Source organism: Haliotis asinina, chromosome 11, assembly GCF_037392515.1.
Source record: "Haliotis asinina isolate JCU_RB_2024 chromosome 11, JCU_Hal_asi_v2, whole genome shotgun sequence".
NCBI classification, from domain to species: Eukaryota; Metazoa; Mollusca; class Gastropoda; order Lepetellida; family Haliotidae; genus Haliotis; species Haliotis asinina.
In genome coordinates this window covers 17,976,070-17,993,844 of record NC_090290.1, presented here as the reverse complement: position 1 = coordinate 17,993,844, position 17,775 = coordinate 17,976,070, and the positions used below count along the sequence as shown (strand labels likewise).

Below are 17,775 nucleotides of genomic sequence, written 5' to 3'. Positions count from 1 at the left end.
GTTGGTCTATTTTCAGAGTTTTTGCGGGTCATAAATCGTTTCACAAAAGTTACTCCTTGGTCCTTCATTTCCGAGGCAATGTCCAGTTCATTCATATCGGCAAACAGCTGGTCCCGGTCTCGCACAATGCCTTTACTTGAGTTCAAAGTTCTAAACGGAGTAACTGATACCGGTATTCCAACGAATAACTCAGTGGACATCAAATTTGTTGCCTGCTGTTTTCTACTACATTCTATGAGCAGAGAACCTGTACGTAACCTTTTTATGTTAGAAACTTCACCAGCAATACCATACACACCTTTTGATACCGCAAAAGGATTGAGTTTTAGAGGTGATTTGTCAAGTGTCTCGATCACGAGAAATCGTGGCCAATATTCATTTGAGTTTGAAGGTCGTCGATCATCATCATCACTGTCCAGTTGACGCTTGTTTCGTTTTAGGGGGGTTTTGTATTCCATAGTAAGTGTATAAGTTTCATCATCCGAGCTCCCCACCCACCACGGAGTATCACAAGGACAATGCTAAAAACAAGCGGGTCTCCAGCTTGCAGCACCAAGATACCCGGATGATATACTCCAGTAGAAAAATTAAAAGATTAATGATTCCACCAGATTGGCCCATGAGCCACCGCCTTCTGGCATACAACTCTAGGCAAAAACAGACATTAACTTAGGTATTGAAATTCGGAGTCCAAAAGTTCGCCAAAACTTTAAAACATATCAAAGTATAATTTTCAAACTTTGGTGCAACAGTACAATATGTAGCACAGGGCTTGGCGTGACCAGCCGATTGATTGAATTGGGCCTATTCAACCACCCGTCTAGGTGAAGTTAGGGCCGAAGTGGTGTGTTGGGCAACAGGATCACCTAGTCCTTGTTCCAGTGCCCTCAACCACCAGGATCCCCTCCTCCACCGACACAGGGGCGCAACCCACGGCCAACAGGTTGCCAAATTTGGTCGCCTCTTACGACCAGCAATGGGGTGCTGTGGACACATTCTGTCCCGGGTCCACACGGAAGAAGAGCACTTAGCGTTACCCAGCACCCACCACGAGGAGGCGGCTCTTCACGGGTGCCCGTCATGTTATAAGCAATACCGAAATACCGTTTAGGGTAAAACGAAGCTTAACCCTCCAAAACATTCCTAGGTCTCTCACCGGAAAGCACGCACGTACGTACGTATATGCACAATGCTTCACCGGTTACACAAAAAATGAAGACAAATATTCCAAAACTATTTTCAGAATACTTCATTGAACATACCATTGTATGCTTACACAAACCATAAGTATTAGTGATGTTCTCCACGCAGCCCCTCCTTACAAGGTGAGACGATATCCTTCCCTCCTTGCAAAACAACATAATTATAACAAAAAAACCCAAAACAAACCCCCACCCCATCCCCACAAAAAAACCCCACAAAAACCCAACAAAGCAAATAATTAAATGAAACAAAATAGGCCCAGTAAAACGTTCACCATAGAAAACAATAAAAAACAAACAAAAACCAAAACTAACAAGTAAATATCATTATCTGTTACCTTTCCGTCACGTAAGGGACAATACCTAACACCCGTATAAAACAATGACAGAGGCTAAACGAGATCATCAATGAATGCAACATACCCATCTTAAACTGCACCACATCGTTCAGTCGTGTCACTAACCTGCAAAACAAGAACCAGGTCATAACACCTGTATCATATAGTTCTGTCGTGTCACTAACCGGCAAAACAAGAACCAGGTCACAACACCTGTATCATATTGTTTAGTCGTGTCACTAGCCTGCACAACAAGAACCAGGTCATAACACGCGTATCAAATCGTTTAGTCGTGTCACTAGTCGGCAAACCAAGAACCAGGCCATAACACGCGTATCAAATCGTTTAGTCGTGTCACTAGTCGGCAAACCAAGAACCAGGCCATAACACGCGTATCATATCGTTTAGTCGTGTCACTAGTCGGCAAACCAAGAACCAGGTCATAACACGCGTATCATATCGTTTAGTCGTGTCACTAACCTGCAAAACAAGAACCAGGCCATAACACGCGTATCATATCGTTTAGTCGTGTCACTAACCTGCAAAACAAGAACCAGGTCATAACACGCGTATCATATCGTTTAGTTGTGTCACTAACCTGCAAACCAAGAACCAGGCCATAACACGCGTATCATATCGTTTAGTCGTGTCAGTAGTGGGCAAACCAAGAACCAGGCCATAACACGCGTATCATATCGTTTAGTCGTGTCACTAACCTGCAAAACAAGAACCAGGTCATAACACGCGTATCAAATCGTTTAGTCGTGTCACTAGCCGGCAAACCAAGAACCAGGCCATAACACGCGTATCAAATCGTTTAGTCGTGTCACTAACCTGTAAAACAAGAACCAGGCCATAACACGCGTATCATATCGTTTAGTCGTGTCACTAACCTGCAAAACAAGAACCAGGCCATAACACGCGTATCATATCGTTTAGTCGTGTCACTAACCTGCAAAACAAGAACCAGGTCATAACACGCGTATCATATCGTTTAGTCGTGTCACTAACCTGCAAAACAAGAACCAGGTCATAATACGCGTATCATATCGTTTAGTCGTGTCACTAGCCGGCAAACCAAGAACCAGGCCATAACACGTGTATCATATCGTTTAGTCGTGTCACTAGCCTGCAAAACAAGAACCAGGTCATAACACGCGTATCATATCGTTTAGTCGTGTCACTAGCCGGCAAAACAAGAACCAGACCATAACACGCGTATCATATCGTTTAGTCGTGTCACTAGTCGGCAAACCAAGAACCAGGCCATAACACGCGTATCATATCGTTTAGTCGTGTCACTAGCCTGCAAAACAAGAACCAGGCCATAACACGCGTATCATATCGTTTAGTCGTGTCACTAACCTGCAAAACAAGAACCAGGCCATAACACGCGTATCATATCGTTTAGTCGTGTCACTAACCTGCAAAACAAGAACCAGGCCATAACACGCGTATCATATCGTTTAGTCGTGTCACTAGTCGGCAAACCAAGAACCAGGCCATAACACGCGTATCATATCGTTTAGTCGTGTCACTAGCCTGCAAAACAAGAACCAGGTCATAACACGCGTATCATATCGTTTAGTCGTGTCACTAGCCTGCAAAACAAGAACCAGGTCATAACACGCGTATCATATCGTTTAGTCGTGTCACTAGCTGGCAAAACAAGAACCAGGCCATAACACGCGTATCATATCGTTTAGTCGTGTCACTAGTCGGCAAACCAAGAACCAGGCCATAACACGCGTATCATATCGTTTAGTCGTGTCACTAGCCTGCAAAACAAGAACCAGGCCATAACACGCGTATCATATCGTTTAGTCGTGTCACTAACATGCAAAACAAGAACCAGGCCATAACACGCGTATCATATCGTTTAGTCGTGTCACTAGCCTGCAAAACAAGAACCAGGCCATAACACGCGTATCAAATCATTTAGTCGTGTCACTAGTCGGCAAACCAAGAACCAGGCCATAACACGCGTATCATATCGTTTAGTCGTGTCACTAGCCGGCAAAACAAGAACCAGGCCATAACACGCGTATCATATCGTTTAGTCGTGTCACTAGTCGGCAAACCAAGAACCAGGCCATAACACGCGTATCATATCGTTTAGTCGTGTCACTAGCCTGCAAAACAAGAACCAGGCCATAACACGCGTATCATATCGTTTAGTCGTGTCACTAACCTGCAAAACAAGAACCAGGCCATAACACGCGTATCATATCGTTTAGTCGTGTCACTAACCTGCAAAACAAGAACCAGGCCATAACACGCGTATCATATCGTTTAGTCGTGTCACTAGTCGGCAAACCAAGAACCAGGCCATAACACGCGTATCATATCGTTTAGTCGTGTCACTAGCCTGCAAAACAAGAACCAGGTCATAACACGCGTATCATATCGTTTAGTCGTGTCACTAGCCTGCAAAACAAGAACCAGGTCATAACACGCGTATCATATCGTTTAGTCGTGTCACTAGCCGGCAAAACAAGAACCAGGCCATAACACGCGTATCATATCGTTTAGTCGTGTCACTAGTCGGCAAACCAAGAACCAGGCCATAACACGCGTATCATATCGTTTAGTCGTGTCACTAGCCTGCAAAACAAGAACCAGGCCATAACACGCGTATCATATCGTTTAGTCGTGTCACTAACATGCAAAACAAGAACCAGGCCATAACACGCGTATCATATCGTTTAGTCGTGTCACTAGCCTGCAAAACAAGAACCAGGCCATAACACGCGTATCAAATCGTTTAGTCGTGTCACTAGTCGGCAAACCAAGAACCAGGCCATAACACGCGTATCATATCGTTTAGTCGTGTCACTAGTCGGCAAACCAAGAACCAGGTCATAACACGCGTATCATATCGTTTAGTCGTGTCACTAACCTGCAAAACAAGAACCAGGCCATAACACGCGTATCATATCGTTTAGTCGTGTCACTAACCTGCAAAACAAGAACCAGGTCATAACACGCGTATCATATCGTTTAGTTGTGTCACTAACCTGCAAAACAAGAACCAGGCCATAACACGCGTATCATATCGTTTAGTCGTGTCACTAGTCGGCAAACCAAGAACCAGGCCATAACACGCGTATCATATCGTTTAGTCGTGTCACTAACCTGCAAAACAAGAACCAGGCCATAACACGCGTATCATATCGTTTAGTCGTGTCACTAACCTGTAAAACAAGAACCAGGCCATAACACGCGTATCATATCGTTTAGTCGTGTCACTAACCGGCAAAGCAAAACCATGGTTATAGCACGTGTATCATAAGGTTCAATCGTGTTACTAAATGGCAAAACAAGAACCAGGTCATAACATGTGCACGTCAACATGTGCTGCATTGCTCATGATATAAGGCCATATAGCCCTCGTGCGTAATAAGATAATAATATAATAGGAACAACGAACGTTACCTATGCATCATACAAAGTATGATAGCCGCCGCCGACTGCACATAACAACGAATGAGACTAACATAAGAAGTACTCATCAATGTCTGTTAAATAGTCCTTATACAAGACAAGATGTCCGCCACCCACCGCACAGAATAACAACCGGGACTTACAAGACTTACAAGACATGATACATGCCACTCATTGCTCAAAACAACGACTGGGACTACCATTACAATAATCATCAATATTTGTTACGTATTCATCATGCAACCCGTTGCTCAAAACAACGACCAGACCAACATTACAATAATCGTAAATGAATGTTACCTAATCATCAAACGAAGCGTAATGCCTGCCTGTTGGTGACTAAAACTGAGACTAAGATTGAGTCTACAATAGCACGAGATCATCAATGTATGTAAAATTCAAACTGCAGCGTATCGTTCAGTCGTATCCCTAATCGGCAATCTTACAGATTGTTCATAACATGAATACATCAGCGTGTGCTACACTGCACGAAACCACAGCCATCATGTCTGCCACAAAACAAAGACTAAAATATTACAAAACCACCAATATCTGTAACTTGGGATGAGGGCTGCACAAAATATCGATTGAGACTAACATTACATCATCAATGTCTGTTATCTATTTGTTGTATCTGTTGTATTTATTCACTACTTGTAAATAGTGTAACCAAAGAATAAGACCAAACATAACGAGAAATTTACACAAGTTGAAAACCTTATTTTTCCAAGTATGAAGCTGATAATTTGGAAAAAAAGCCGCATGTAATTCTGAATCAGTTGCAGCCACATTTCACAGTATAAAAGATAAAATTAGTTAATACGGTGGAATAGGTCACAGCTCAAACCGTGCTCGATGAATGGATCTTTCTCGAGGTCTTCCCACAATGTTCCGGCGGAATGGGAAAGAAATAAGACGCGATGCCTACGTAGATTTGTGTCACGGCTGATCCAATGGTTTTCTTCACTTTGTCACCGAGTCTGGCCTCGTATCTTGCATTTAACTTGCCGATGTCTTTGGAAGACATTTTGTGAAATTTGCAGGGAGTGACATCCCCAGTCAAGTAATGTTTGGGTTTGCTGCCGATCGCCAGCGCCATCAGTCTCTCCCGCTTGCTGTCCATAGGATTATCCTCCATCATTTGCTTGACAGTTCGTTGCACTCCATCTTATTGTTACGGTTAAAAATTTGCCCTGACAAAAGGTGTAAGAAATCCCCGCAGAACCAGCATAATATAACACTCAGAAGTGTGACATTTTCGATATTCTATTCAGCAAACAAAAGGCAAAAATATACAGATTCACAAGAGAGGTTTCATGTACAATGCAATTGAGTCAATTCTAAAAGAATGGGTCACAATGTAGTGTCAGCTCACCAGTTTTGATATGATAGTGAGAAACAGTTATGTAGACTAGAACACTGCGAGCGGTCAGGCAGCGGTATTGACGATCAAGCGATGATGGAGAGACAGAATAATATACTCCAGTAAATGTGCGTAACCGTGTATTTTCGTGTCGACAACTAGCCTTTATATATACATTCAGTCATTTCAAGAAAGTTTGTGGTGGGTGCTGGGTAACGCGAAAAGCTCGCCGACACCCCCGTTGTGGACCCGGGGGATGTTTGGTCCACCAACCTGTTTGCCGTGAGTTGCGGCCCTGTGTCGGTGGAGGACGGGAGTCTAGAGGTTGAGGGCACTGGGGGCCGGTGACCGCGTTCCCATTGCTCAACACACCCCTTCGACCCTACTTCACCTAGAAGGGAGGTTGAATGGGCCCGGTTCTATCAATCTACTGGTCATGCTAAGCCATGTACCTGTAAATGTTGCTGCCTAAATTTTTAGAAAATATTTTGTCTTTAGTCAGTTGTCATGGATTCGTGATGATATATCTATTTTGTGGTTGAATAACTCAAATTTCGTATCTTGCCTTGAGTCCTATGTCCAGAAGGTAGTGGCTCATGGGCCAGTCTGGTGGAATAATTACTTGTTGATTATTCTGCTTGAGTATATCATCCGGGTATCCTTGGTGCTGCATTAGCATTGTCCTTGTGATACTCCGTGGGGGGAGCTCGGATGACGAATTCATACTAACTTACCAAACCCCAAACAAAAAAAACGAAACGCCAACTCGATAACGATGACGATGAACAGCGACCCTCCAAATCTATTGATTACTGGCCTCGTTTTCTGATCCTTGAGACTCTTGATAATACTCCTTTAAAGCTGAATCCATTTGCGATATCTAAGGGTATCCATGGAATAGCAGGAGACATTAAAGATGTGAAACGCTTGCGTTCAGGACGTTTATTATTTGAATGTAATAGAAAACAGCAAGCAACTAACCTGTTGTCCACTGAAACGTTTGTTGGAGTTCCAGTTAAGGTCTCTGCACATAGAACTCTAAACTCCAGTAAAGGTATTGTACGAGACCGAGATCGTCTATTTGCAGATATGACCGAGATTGACATTGCATTGGAAATGAAGGATCAAGGTGTGATGTATGTATAAAGATTTTCCACTCTAAAAAACAATGAAAGTGGTCCAACTAACACATAATTGTTTCCTTTTTCTGCGCCAAATCCACCCAAATCAACCAGGGCAGGTTACTACAGCGTTAATTAACGCTGTAATGTTGATGCATACATCCCCAATCCTCTGAGATGTTTCAAATGCCAGAAGTTTGGACATGGTGTGAACACTTGCACATTGTCTGTTACATGTGCTCAATGTCCTGAGAATACCCATGTAACTGAAGATTGTGAAAGTAGGTCGAAAAAATGTGCCAACTGCAATGGAAGTCATTCAGCATTTTGTAAGGATTGCACCACTTGGAAATGGAGATCAACAGGATTAAATACACTAATAATATCAGTTTTGCTGAAGTTGATACAGTCAAGGGATACCAGTGAAACTTATGCCTCCATCGCCAGAAAACCATCAGAAATGACCAACAAAGAAAATACTTCTCCAGCCATTACCTTGTCACATGCATGTCAGACTTGACGTGGATAAACACAGACATTTATAAAAACCTTTCTCCTGAGCAATCAACACAGACAGCAGAATCACTTCCTCATCAGCAGAACTTTTCTCAGCAACAATCTCCTGTTTTTCAACTTCGATCACAACCAGGGGAAAATGAGAAACAGACAGGTAAAACAAAGATCAAATCAAGATCAGACACTTCAAGACCAAATCGCGCTCCTAAAGGGTCAGACAAGATCAAATTATTTAATAAGTTTGGGTCACTAGAAGATACGGATGTGTCTGATAACATCCATTCTCGGGCACATAGCTTGTCGCCCTCTAAAAAGGTGAGGGGTAGATCCCCAATCAACCCACCATAGTTTCTTCCAAAAATATAATACAGAGGAATTGTAGAGGATTGGGGACTAATTTTAATGAACTACAGCTATAAGTCCAAGACTTTGCACCATCAGCTTTCTGTTTACAGGAAACGTACCTGAAACAGACAGATACTTTTAATATTTACGTCAGTTTGATGCATACAATTATTTTTTCAATCCGGGTGACAGGGCCACTGGAGGATCTTCAATCCTCGTTAAACAAGATGTTATCCATAGTTCTGTAGCTCTTAAAACTAACCTCCTAGCCGTTGCAGTGAGACTTTCTCTTCGCGTTACTTTTACACTATGCTCTTTGTATATACCGCCTTCCTCAGCACTCCAACAGTCAGATCTGCAAGGTCTCTATGATCAACTCCCTAAGCCGTGTATCATAATGTGTGATCTAAATGGCCATAACCCGCTCGTATTTTATGATCCATTATTTACTTGATATGAATGTAATATTGCTGAATGTATTCTGGAATTCCATCACAAGGGATAAGTATTATACAGTTAAAGCAATGAAGGATCTTTTTACCAGTGTTGGGTCTCATTTAATTATTGTTTTTTTTAAAAGAAATTGATTTTTTGGGTGAATTTTGAAAACCTTTCGTGTAAATATATGTATTTTAATTATTGGAAGTTTGGATTAGTAACTTGAATTGTTGGTGGCTGTACCCTCAAAGGGGGTTGAAGTATTGTAAAATTATTGTCCTCCTGAGAGGGTACGTAAGTCCAAAAGCATTCACAGTCAATTTAAACGTTCCATTGTTCTTAATCGTAGTATTTGTGTATTTTTAACTTTTGGCTAGATGTGTCTAAATTGCTAACAGCTGAGGGGGATGATGTAAATCCAACTAGGGTCCATGCAGGTAGCAAAGGTACTGTAAGTCCCCATGGTCCCTAGTATGGTGATCTACCTTCGGTTGTTGGCAATCTATAGCCTGATTTTATATTGTATTGTCCGAATAGTGATATTAGTTTTAACTTTCCACACTAGTTTTAATTCAAACTGTGATATTCTAGTTGTTTTACTGTCCTTCGTTGACAGGGTCTTATACTATACATATATTTCATTTCAGAATTAAATGTTCTCGTCACGATATGGCTGAGACATTGCCGATGTGACGTTAAATATTAACTCACTCACTCACTATTCTGGAATTTCAGTTTGACAGTGTGTAACATGGATGATCTTTCCCACACGTCGATATACATGATTAGATATATTTGATAAATGATATCCACTCCAAAAGTCGAACAGTAAGGACTTGTGGGGAACAGACTCACAAAATACTGAATTATTTTTCCTCTAAACGCACAAGTCGTAGAGCCAGTGGCTTAAACTGTCTCAAGTACGTCTCGATCAGATTCGGTATGTCTGCTGTAGGCGACAAGACAAGTCGTGTATAGTATGTCCTTGACAACATCACATGCTTGAATATTTAAAGACGAAAATGGGAAAGCGTTTCAAATGAACACATTTATGTCCATTTACATGCTTCCATACTGAAACACTTTCGAATTTAGGTTGAACTGACTTTCCGTGCCCATCGTGATCTTAAGAACTTTCCCTTTCACAGATCGATCTTACCCTCACCAAACTCAAAAAGTCAGAAACAAACTCTTCGGTGTTCCAATGGGAACATAACCAATTGCGTTCCAAGAATAACACCCACTGATCCATTTTCACTGACGGATCCAAGGATGATGGCCAAGTTGCAGGTGCTACAGTCATTGGATCCAAGACTGTCTCATCTAGAATCCCAACAGTTCCATCTTCACCGCCGAGGCCAAAGCTATCTTTACAGCTATCTTTGACACCAAACCCACTCGAAAAACTTCATCGTGTTTACAGATTCACTATCCTCCTTTCAAGCACTTAAAAATGTTACTTAAGTCACCCTGTCATCCTGGACATTTTAGAGCTTTACAACGATCTTTCTACTGACCAATGTCCTCTGCTGGCTGCCGAGTCACGTCTTGACAAGCCCTTATCTCCACTACTGAACCCGTACAGTGACTTCAAAGGTTATACTACTGTTCTAGTGACCTCATGCAAAACGGACAGTGCATCCCACCAACAGACCAGACCATAATTGCACTTCTAAGAGTCTCATTATGAACTGAACCATCAATTTTGTGGTGTCCATTTATACTACCGACAGAAAATAAGGGAACTAAGAAATTGAATGTAGATGACTTTGACTCTGACAGGTCCGTTATCGTGGCGTATCTCCCAAACGCAAAATCCAATGACAATGGAATTTCGCATAATGCATGCCCAGCACGTGCTACACGTGCATACAGAAGTTAACTCCTGTAAATGTACTGGAGAAGTCGCAATCACTAGTGCAATAGAGATTGACACTTGCTGACAGAAATGCCTCCGAGGCAGTATCTCGGTGAAGCAACAAAATGGAGAATTGTGGGGATGATAGAGGGGGGACATCATTATGTGAAGTTGCCCGACAGATGGGTAAATCAAAAAGTGTAATTTCACGCCTGTGGGATAAGTACCGTCAAACGGGTGGGGTTGCAACGAGACCTGGGCGTGGCAGACCAAAATCAACGACACCACGACAGGATCGTCTCATTACGTTAATTGCTCTACGCGATAGGTTTAAATCGGCCCCTGCCATCAATAGAGAATTCCGCACACTCACTGGAAGACGCATTTTAACCTCAACCGTTAAAAACCGACTCTATCAAGCTCGTCTGAAAGCAAGACGGCCTTTTAAGGGTGTCACCCTTTCAGCTCACCATAAGCGCCAAAGATTGGCATGGGCTAGGCAGCATCAGGGACGGGCTATGCGCCACTGGCGTTACACCATGTTCTCTGATGAGTCAAGGTTTTGCCTACGATTCACAGATGGCAGAAAACGTTGTTGGCGTCGGAGCGGGGAGCGATATGCCAGAGCAGCAATTCTTGACCATGATCGATATGGAGGTGGTCGTGTCATGGTTTGGGGTGGGATTACACATGACAGACGATCAGGTTTGGTCATCATTAACGGAGCCATGACTGGTCAGCGATACGTTGACCAAATATTGCGTCCTGTTGTGGCTCCATTGGCTAGAGTTATCGGCCGAAATTTTGTATTCCAAGATGATAATGCCAAACCACATCGGGCCCGAATTGCCTCCGCTTATCTCCGACAAGAAGGTATCCAGACATTAGACTGGCCCTCTATGTCCCCAGACCTGTCCCCAATTGAACATCTGTGGGACGTTCTTGGTCGAAGGGTGTACGCCCGGGACCCAGGACCCGCCAACCAGGCCCAGCTTGGTGCAGCTCTCCAAGAGGAATGGCGGGCAATACCACGGGCAACCATCCGGAAATTGATTAACAGCATGCCATCAAGGTGCCGTGAATGTGTTGCCCAACATGGTGGACACACCAGATATTGAACTTGACGCCTAAAATTGATTTAGTGGATATTTAAAGCAGTTTCAAATTCGCTATTATTTCATTAGTTCCCTTATTACTTGTCGGTAGTTTATTTTGAGTTCTTTTCATATGTTCAGTGGTAGTAGAACAATTGTTATCTGAACGATGTGCAATGAACTGAATGTGATAAAAAGGTAATTTCGACAGAGATTTATATACGCATATATAGTCTGGTTCATAATTATTGAGAATTTTTCTTCTTACTTTGAGCTATCCTAACACCTCAACTGATTCACTGATACTTAAAACTAAGTAATGGTATAAAGGAGGTAACTCATCTTGGCCTACTGAGTATAGTACAATTAGAGTTACCTCCCCTGAATTTGTAGCAGACGTCATTTTCCTCAGCACTGTCAACAATGTCTGCTGAAGATAAAAGAAGGTTGATTTTTGAGTTGTGTAATCAAGGAATTGATGATGTAAATACATTGGCAGAGAGAACAGGAACTCCTCTTTCTACTGTGTATAGGATTAGGAAGAATTTTAAAGAGGGAAAGGATTTTGGGCACCAGAAAGGAGCAGGGAGGCCCAGAAAATTGGACTTCTCAGATCGCGTCCGGTTGGGAATTTTAGCGTCTAAAAAGCAAAGGGCAAGCATCTCCAACCTCAGGTATGAAATGATAGAAAGGGGATCAACAGTTGTATCAAAATCTACAGTTAGAAGAAATTTGATTGATCTTGGATGGGAGAAAAAGACTGGAATTCCTTCTCCTCTCATGAAACAAGAACATAAAGACAGGCGTGTTGAGTGGTGTTTGGCACATGCAAACTTTGACTGGGAAAATGTGATTTTTACTGATGAAAGCTCAATATGGGTATATCCCAATAATGTGAAAATATGGACAAAGTCTGCGTCAGCACCGTTGTATCAACGACCTAAGTACAGCCCAAAGTTTCATGTATGGGGAGGGATATCCTTATTAGGAACGACCCCGCTGTGTGTGTTTGAGGGAAATCTGACAAGTCAACGCTACACTAACATATTAGATAATTTTCTCCTTCCAAGTGCACATGTGTTTTATGGAAATGACTGGATTTTGCAGCAAGATAATGATCCTAAACACATCGCAAAACATGCCAAGCAGTGGTTTCAGGAGAAAAATGTGACTGCATTACCATTTCCTGCATATAGTCCTGACTTAATCCCATTGAGAACATTTGGGGGATGATGAAGGAATGTGTGAATCAAAAGGGGTTGACAAAAATTGAAGACATGAAGAGAGAAGTGGTCCGATACTGGGACAGCATAACTCACGAGACACTAACCTCTCTGATAGGAAGTATGCCTACCCGTCTTAGACTGTGCCGTGAAGCTCAAGGAGACTTGATAAAATATTAAATTGTTACCTACACAACATGAAAAGGTCAGTTCACTTTCACAATACATTCAATTTTATCTGATTTGTTCTCGTTTAATAATATGAAATGCTTGAGCTATTCTCAATAATTTTGAACCATACTGTACATTGTTTCAGATTATAAAGTGAAACCTACGGTAAATAAATCTAACTGCAGCCTCGATGGAGCTTGGTCTCGTGTTGTCGAGCCATCCCAGTTACATAATAATATGATAAAAAACAAAACAACACTTTAAACTTGAGTGTACTCAGTGATTCACTGATTATATTAATAATTCTGTCAGTTTAATGGACAATTGTTGAAGCACAGCTACAGATATATATTGGAATTACCGCAGATTTGTCAAAGACAATGTTCTCAAAATCTACATGAAAAGAGCACAGAATTAATTAATTAGGTTATCAATACAAAAATAGAACCCTAAATGACTACCACCATCTCTCGTAGTGAATGCTTGATTCGGTGATGCCACAAGCTTTAAGCATTGTTTCTATGTCTGCTATCATGGGGGATGGTCCACACAGGTAACACTCCACCTTCCCCGAATTCAGCTTGTCCGTCGCTTCCTGCACGTGCTCCTGTTTGATTCGACTACCTGTTCGAATAAAGAAAAAAACACATACTTTCATAACATACAAAACCAAAATGATCGCGGGGTAAAACTGAAAACACTCACTAAATGCAGCAATATTTCGTGATCCGACTGACCAACTCTTAAGGTCATAAACAAAATTTCAGGGGTGCGCGTGGTTTACATTCATTGGAGGTAATAACCAATAATACCTAACCAGTTCAGACAATCAAATTAAAATGCCGGGTTACAATAAGGTGGAAGAAGATATATTGTGTTTATACCTAATCAGTCCAGACAATCAAAATGACGGGTTACAATAAGGGAAAATAAGGGAACTAAGAAATTGAATGTAGATGACTTTGACTCTGACAGGGTCCGTTATTGTGGCGTATCTCCCAAACGCAACATCCAATGACAATGGAATTTCGAATAATGTATGCCCAGCACGTGCTACACGTGCATACAGAAGTTAACTCCTGTAAATGTACTGGAGAAGTCGCAATCACTGATGCAATAGAGATCGACACTTGCTGACAGAAATGCCTCCGAGGCAGTATCTCGGTGAAGCAACAAAATGGAGAATTGTGGGGATGATAGAGGGGGGTGGGGGGGTATCATTATGTGAAGTTGCCCGACAGATGGGTAAATCAAAAAGTGTAATTTCACGCCTGTGGGATAAGTACCGTCAAACGGGTGGGGTTGCAACGAGACCTGGGCGTGGCAGACCAAAATCAACGACACCACGACAGGATCGTCTCATTACGTTAATTGCTCTACGCGATAGGTTTAAATCGGCCCCTGCCATCAATAGAGAATTCCGCACACTCACTGGAAGACGCATTTTAACCTCAACCGTTAAAAACCAACTCTATCAAGCTCGTCTGAAAGCAAGACGGCCTTTTAAGGGTGTCACCCTTTCAGCTCACCATAAGCGCCAAAGATTGGCATGGGCTAGGCAGCATCAGGGACGGGCTATGCGCCACTGGCGTTACACTATGTTCTCTGATGAGTCAAGGTTTTGCCTACGATTCACAGATGGCAGAAAAGCAGCAATTCTTGACCATGATCGATATGGAGGTGGTCGTGTCATGGTTTGGGGTGGGATTACACATGACAGACGATCAGGTTTGGTCATCATTAACGGAGCCATGACTGGTCAGCGATACGTTGACCAAATATTGCGTCCTGTTGTGGCTCCATTGGCTAGAGTTATCGGCCGAAATTTTGTATTCCAAGATGATAATGCCAGACCACATCGGGCCCGAATTGCCTCCGCTTATCTCCGACAAGAAGGTATCCAGACATTAGACTGGCCCTCTATGTCCCCAGACCTGTCCCCAATTGAACATCTGTGGGACGTTCTTGGTCGAAGGGTGTACGCCAGGGACCCAGGACCCGCCAACCAGGCCCAGCTTGGTGCAGCTCTCCAAGAGGAATGGCGGGCAATACCACGGGCAACCATCCGGAAATTAACAGCATGCCATCAAGGTGCCGTGAATATTTAGTGGATATTTAAAGCAGTTTCAAATTCGCTACTGTTTCATTAGTTCCCTTATTTCTTGTCGGTAGTATATATTGTGTCTAGTCATTTTGTAAAATCTTAAAAAATGCAAGATATTTCTCACAGGAAATTCGGTTTGGGCGTAATATAGGTGATATTGATTATTCATTTCCTTCAAGATTGTCTTGACCAGACACGACTATCAACAGTCCGCTGGAGGTACTAAACAACATAACGTCTACCACGGTCTGGAGAAGTGACGTGACCTACATAGGAGTTCTACACATAAGAGTTCTACATTGCTGAGATTGGAGCGAAAACACCAACCCACATGGGGTCATGTAAAATACTGTTGAATTTTAGACAACTCGAAAGTCGGTTTTGACCCGGACTATTCATTAAAATTGTGAAAACAAGCCCTGTTTCATGACATGAGTGTGTGGCTGTGGCTGAAGCGCGGATAGTGTGGTTTGGAAGGAGGAGCGAACTGGAACCCGGCTACACGGGCGATTTGCTGTAGGTTCCACTACATTCTATCAGCACCACATGCACCCGACCGACTCAAATGGACAGATGACTGTGACAGTTGTGACTGGATGAAATAGTGTTTATGTGTTTTAAAAGCACATCCATCCAGTAAATAAAACTGGCCACAATTTTCAGTATTTAGTGCTGTCATTTTTATCACCATGACTTATGCTTTTATGTGTGCATCGATATTTTCAAGGTGACATTTGGTGGGAATGGAGGGTTCACGTGTTTTCCTGTGCTCAGAAAAATCGCCTGACAAGTTGGACAGAATTTGTTTTTATTGCATTTAAAAGGCCAAATGTACACCTATATGTACATGGAATGGCTGTTGATTGCCTGTATATATATATTTTTAAAAAAAAAAATATGTCGTTATTATACAAGTCTATGGGAAAACAGCTGGTGTCGCGTAACTTGTAAGGCAAATCACATGCTATTTTCGTATCGTAAGTTGACAACGCGCATAGATAACCATGAACCAACTTAAGTTGGATGCAATCGCAACCAATGGAAGTACGTTTTTCCAATTCGCTGCGGGACGAATCTATAAACAGCTTGGGTTTTCCCGTATTCATATTTCCCGTGTATAAATGCGAGCAGGTAGCATGTGTAATCACAATATCTTACAAAATGCCATTAAATAACTGGGACAAAAAGATAATCGATATGACAGGGTGGTAATGATGACGGAACGGGAGCTTTTTTTGCTGTAGATCTACGAAAGTGAAGGTAGGATACGGAAGAAGGCGTTCGAAAACCGGTTTAGGCGGTTACGCGAAGAGTAGCTCGAACTTGTCGTCAACCGCCTCGCAACATTTAGAAGGCTTGCAAAATATGCTGTGACGTTTTGTATCGTAAGTCCAGTTGTGTGTTTGTAATCTGCGGGTCATTTTTACAGGGGACCCCCACCCCCCCTCCCCGAATCTCTAGTAGAACGTCCCAGGTGTAGTAGATACAGGCATGAATGTTCAGTTACTATGAGTTAATGGGTTAGTGGGTCGCTGCCAGGGAGGGCCACGGGACTAAATTGAGACCATCTGATTGTACGCGTATGTTAAACCTTTATTAAAAACTACAAAGCTGAAATTTTGAACCGTACAGATTACGACGTAGACATTGGTAGACATTAAGGATCAACCAGTACCTTGAAACCTGTTTATTGGAATTGTTTTCAGACTTTCCAGGTGTCTGAAGGAGAGGTGTTGTGTAAATAATGAATATATTTATGTTTTTGGAAATATTGCAGGTTGAACATTTAAAGATAAATTTTTTTTTTTCAACCAACATATCTTGAAAAGTATTTGAGAAGTGTATGTGATGCATTGTTTTGATTTTCAATTCTTTTTCATCTGAAGGAAAGTTTTGTTCAGCCAATAACTTGACCACATTTGATTGGATTATTTTCAAAATATGGATATCTACAAGACAGGTGCAGAGCAAAGTTACATCTTGATGTTGCTGATGCATTAATAATTAGTACAAGTTACTTTTCTTGAACCCACATCAAATGTATTCAACCAATAATTTTACAATAACTCATTTCCGGCGTCCCCTTCCTGTGAAAACAGTCTAGTGATTGACATGTCAGCGAGCTTGACCACACGATCCCGTGGTTGCCTATTTAGACAAGCATGGGTTGCTAAAGACCAATTCTAAACTGGTTCCTCGCTGGTTCTTGCATGCATAATTCTCATCTTGAGAATATTTAAGGCATCAGGATGGTATTCACCTTTGGCAGTATAATATAATAGTATTGTCAAAAGGTTACAGTTTTTGCAATAAAAAATGGACAAAAGTGCCATAACAGCCTCCCCCCCCCCCACCTCATAATTCTTGTTTGATGTGGTATGTACCTTTGTTCCAGATAGTTAATTTAAAATGGTTGCTGTGCATATTTCTTCATGGCTGAATGTTTACCTGAATTTGGCTTGCATCATAGACACCAGACACTTTGACATGACTATTATAAATCTTTCAATAGCAAATAAAAACAAAGTATGAGTCGAGTGAGGTTAATTGTTTGTAAA

The 17,775-nt window shown here is 42.0% G+C and overlaps 2 protein-coding genes and 1 pseudogene across 5 annotated transcripts in view; 1 reads left to right on the top strand and 2 right to left on the bottom strand.

The window, feature by feature from the left end:
* The window catches only part of LOC137255966 (uncharacterized), a 589,910-nt pseudogene that overhangs the window by 263,136 nt on the left and 308,999 nt on the right, over positions 1-17,775 (bottom strand).
* The window catches only part of LOC137255967 (serine/threonine-protein phosphatase 6 regulatory ankyrin repeat subunit A-like), a 275,337-nt gene that overhangs the window by 248,294 nt on the left and 9,268 nt on the right, over positions 1-17,775 (top strand). The window contains exon 1 of one of the 2 annotated variants that reach the window (XM_067793587.1): positions 16,316-16,602. The exons of the other annotated variant lie outside the window; for it this stretch is intronic. The gene's annotated coding sequence lies outside the window, so the exon portion shown is untranslated. Of the gene's footprint in view, positions 1-16,315; positions 16,603-17,775 lie in introns of those variants that run through there. 2 annotated transcript variants of the gene reach the window in all.
* LOC137255978 (oxidoreductase NAD-binding domain-containing protein 1-like) overlaps positions 13,380-17,775 on the bottom strand; it is a 31,013-nt gene continuing 26,617 nt past the window's right edge. For all 3 annotated transcript variants that reach the window (XM_067793611.1, XM_067793613.1, XM_067793612.1), the window contains exon 7: positions 13,380-13,737. In XM_067793611.1, the coding sequence (XP_067649712.1) occupies positions 13,571-13,737 (167 nt within the window). In that variant the 3' untranslated portion in view covers positions 13,380-13,570. The remainder of the gene's footprint in view (positions 13,738-17,775) is intronic.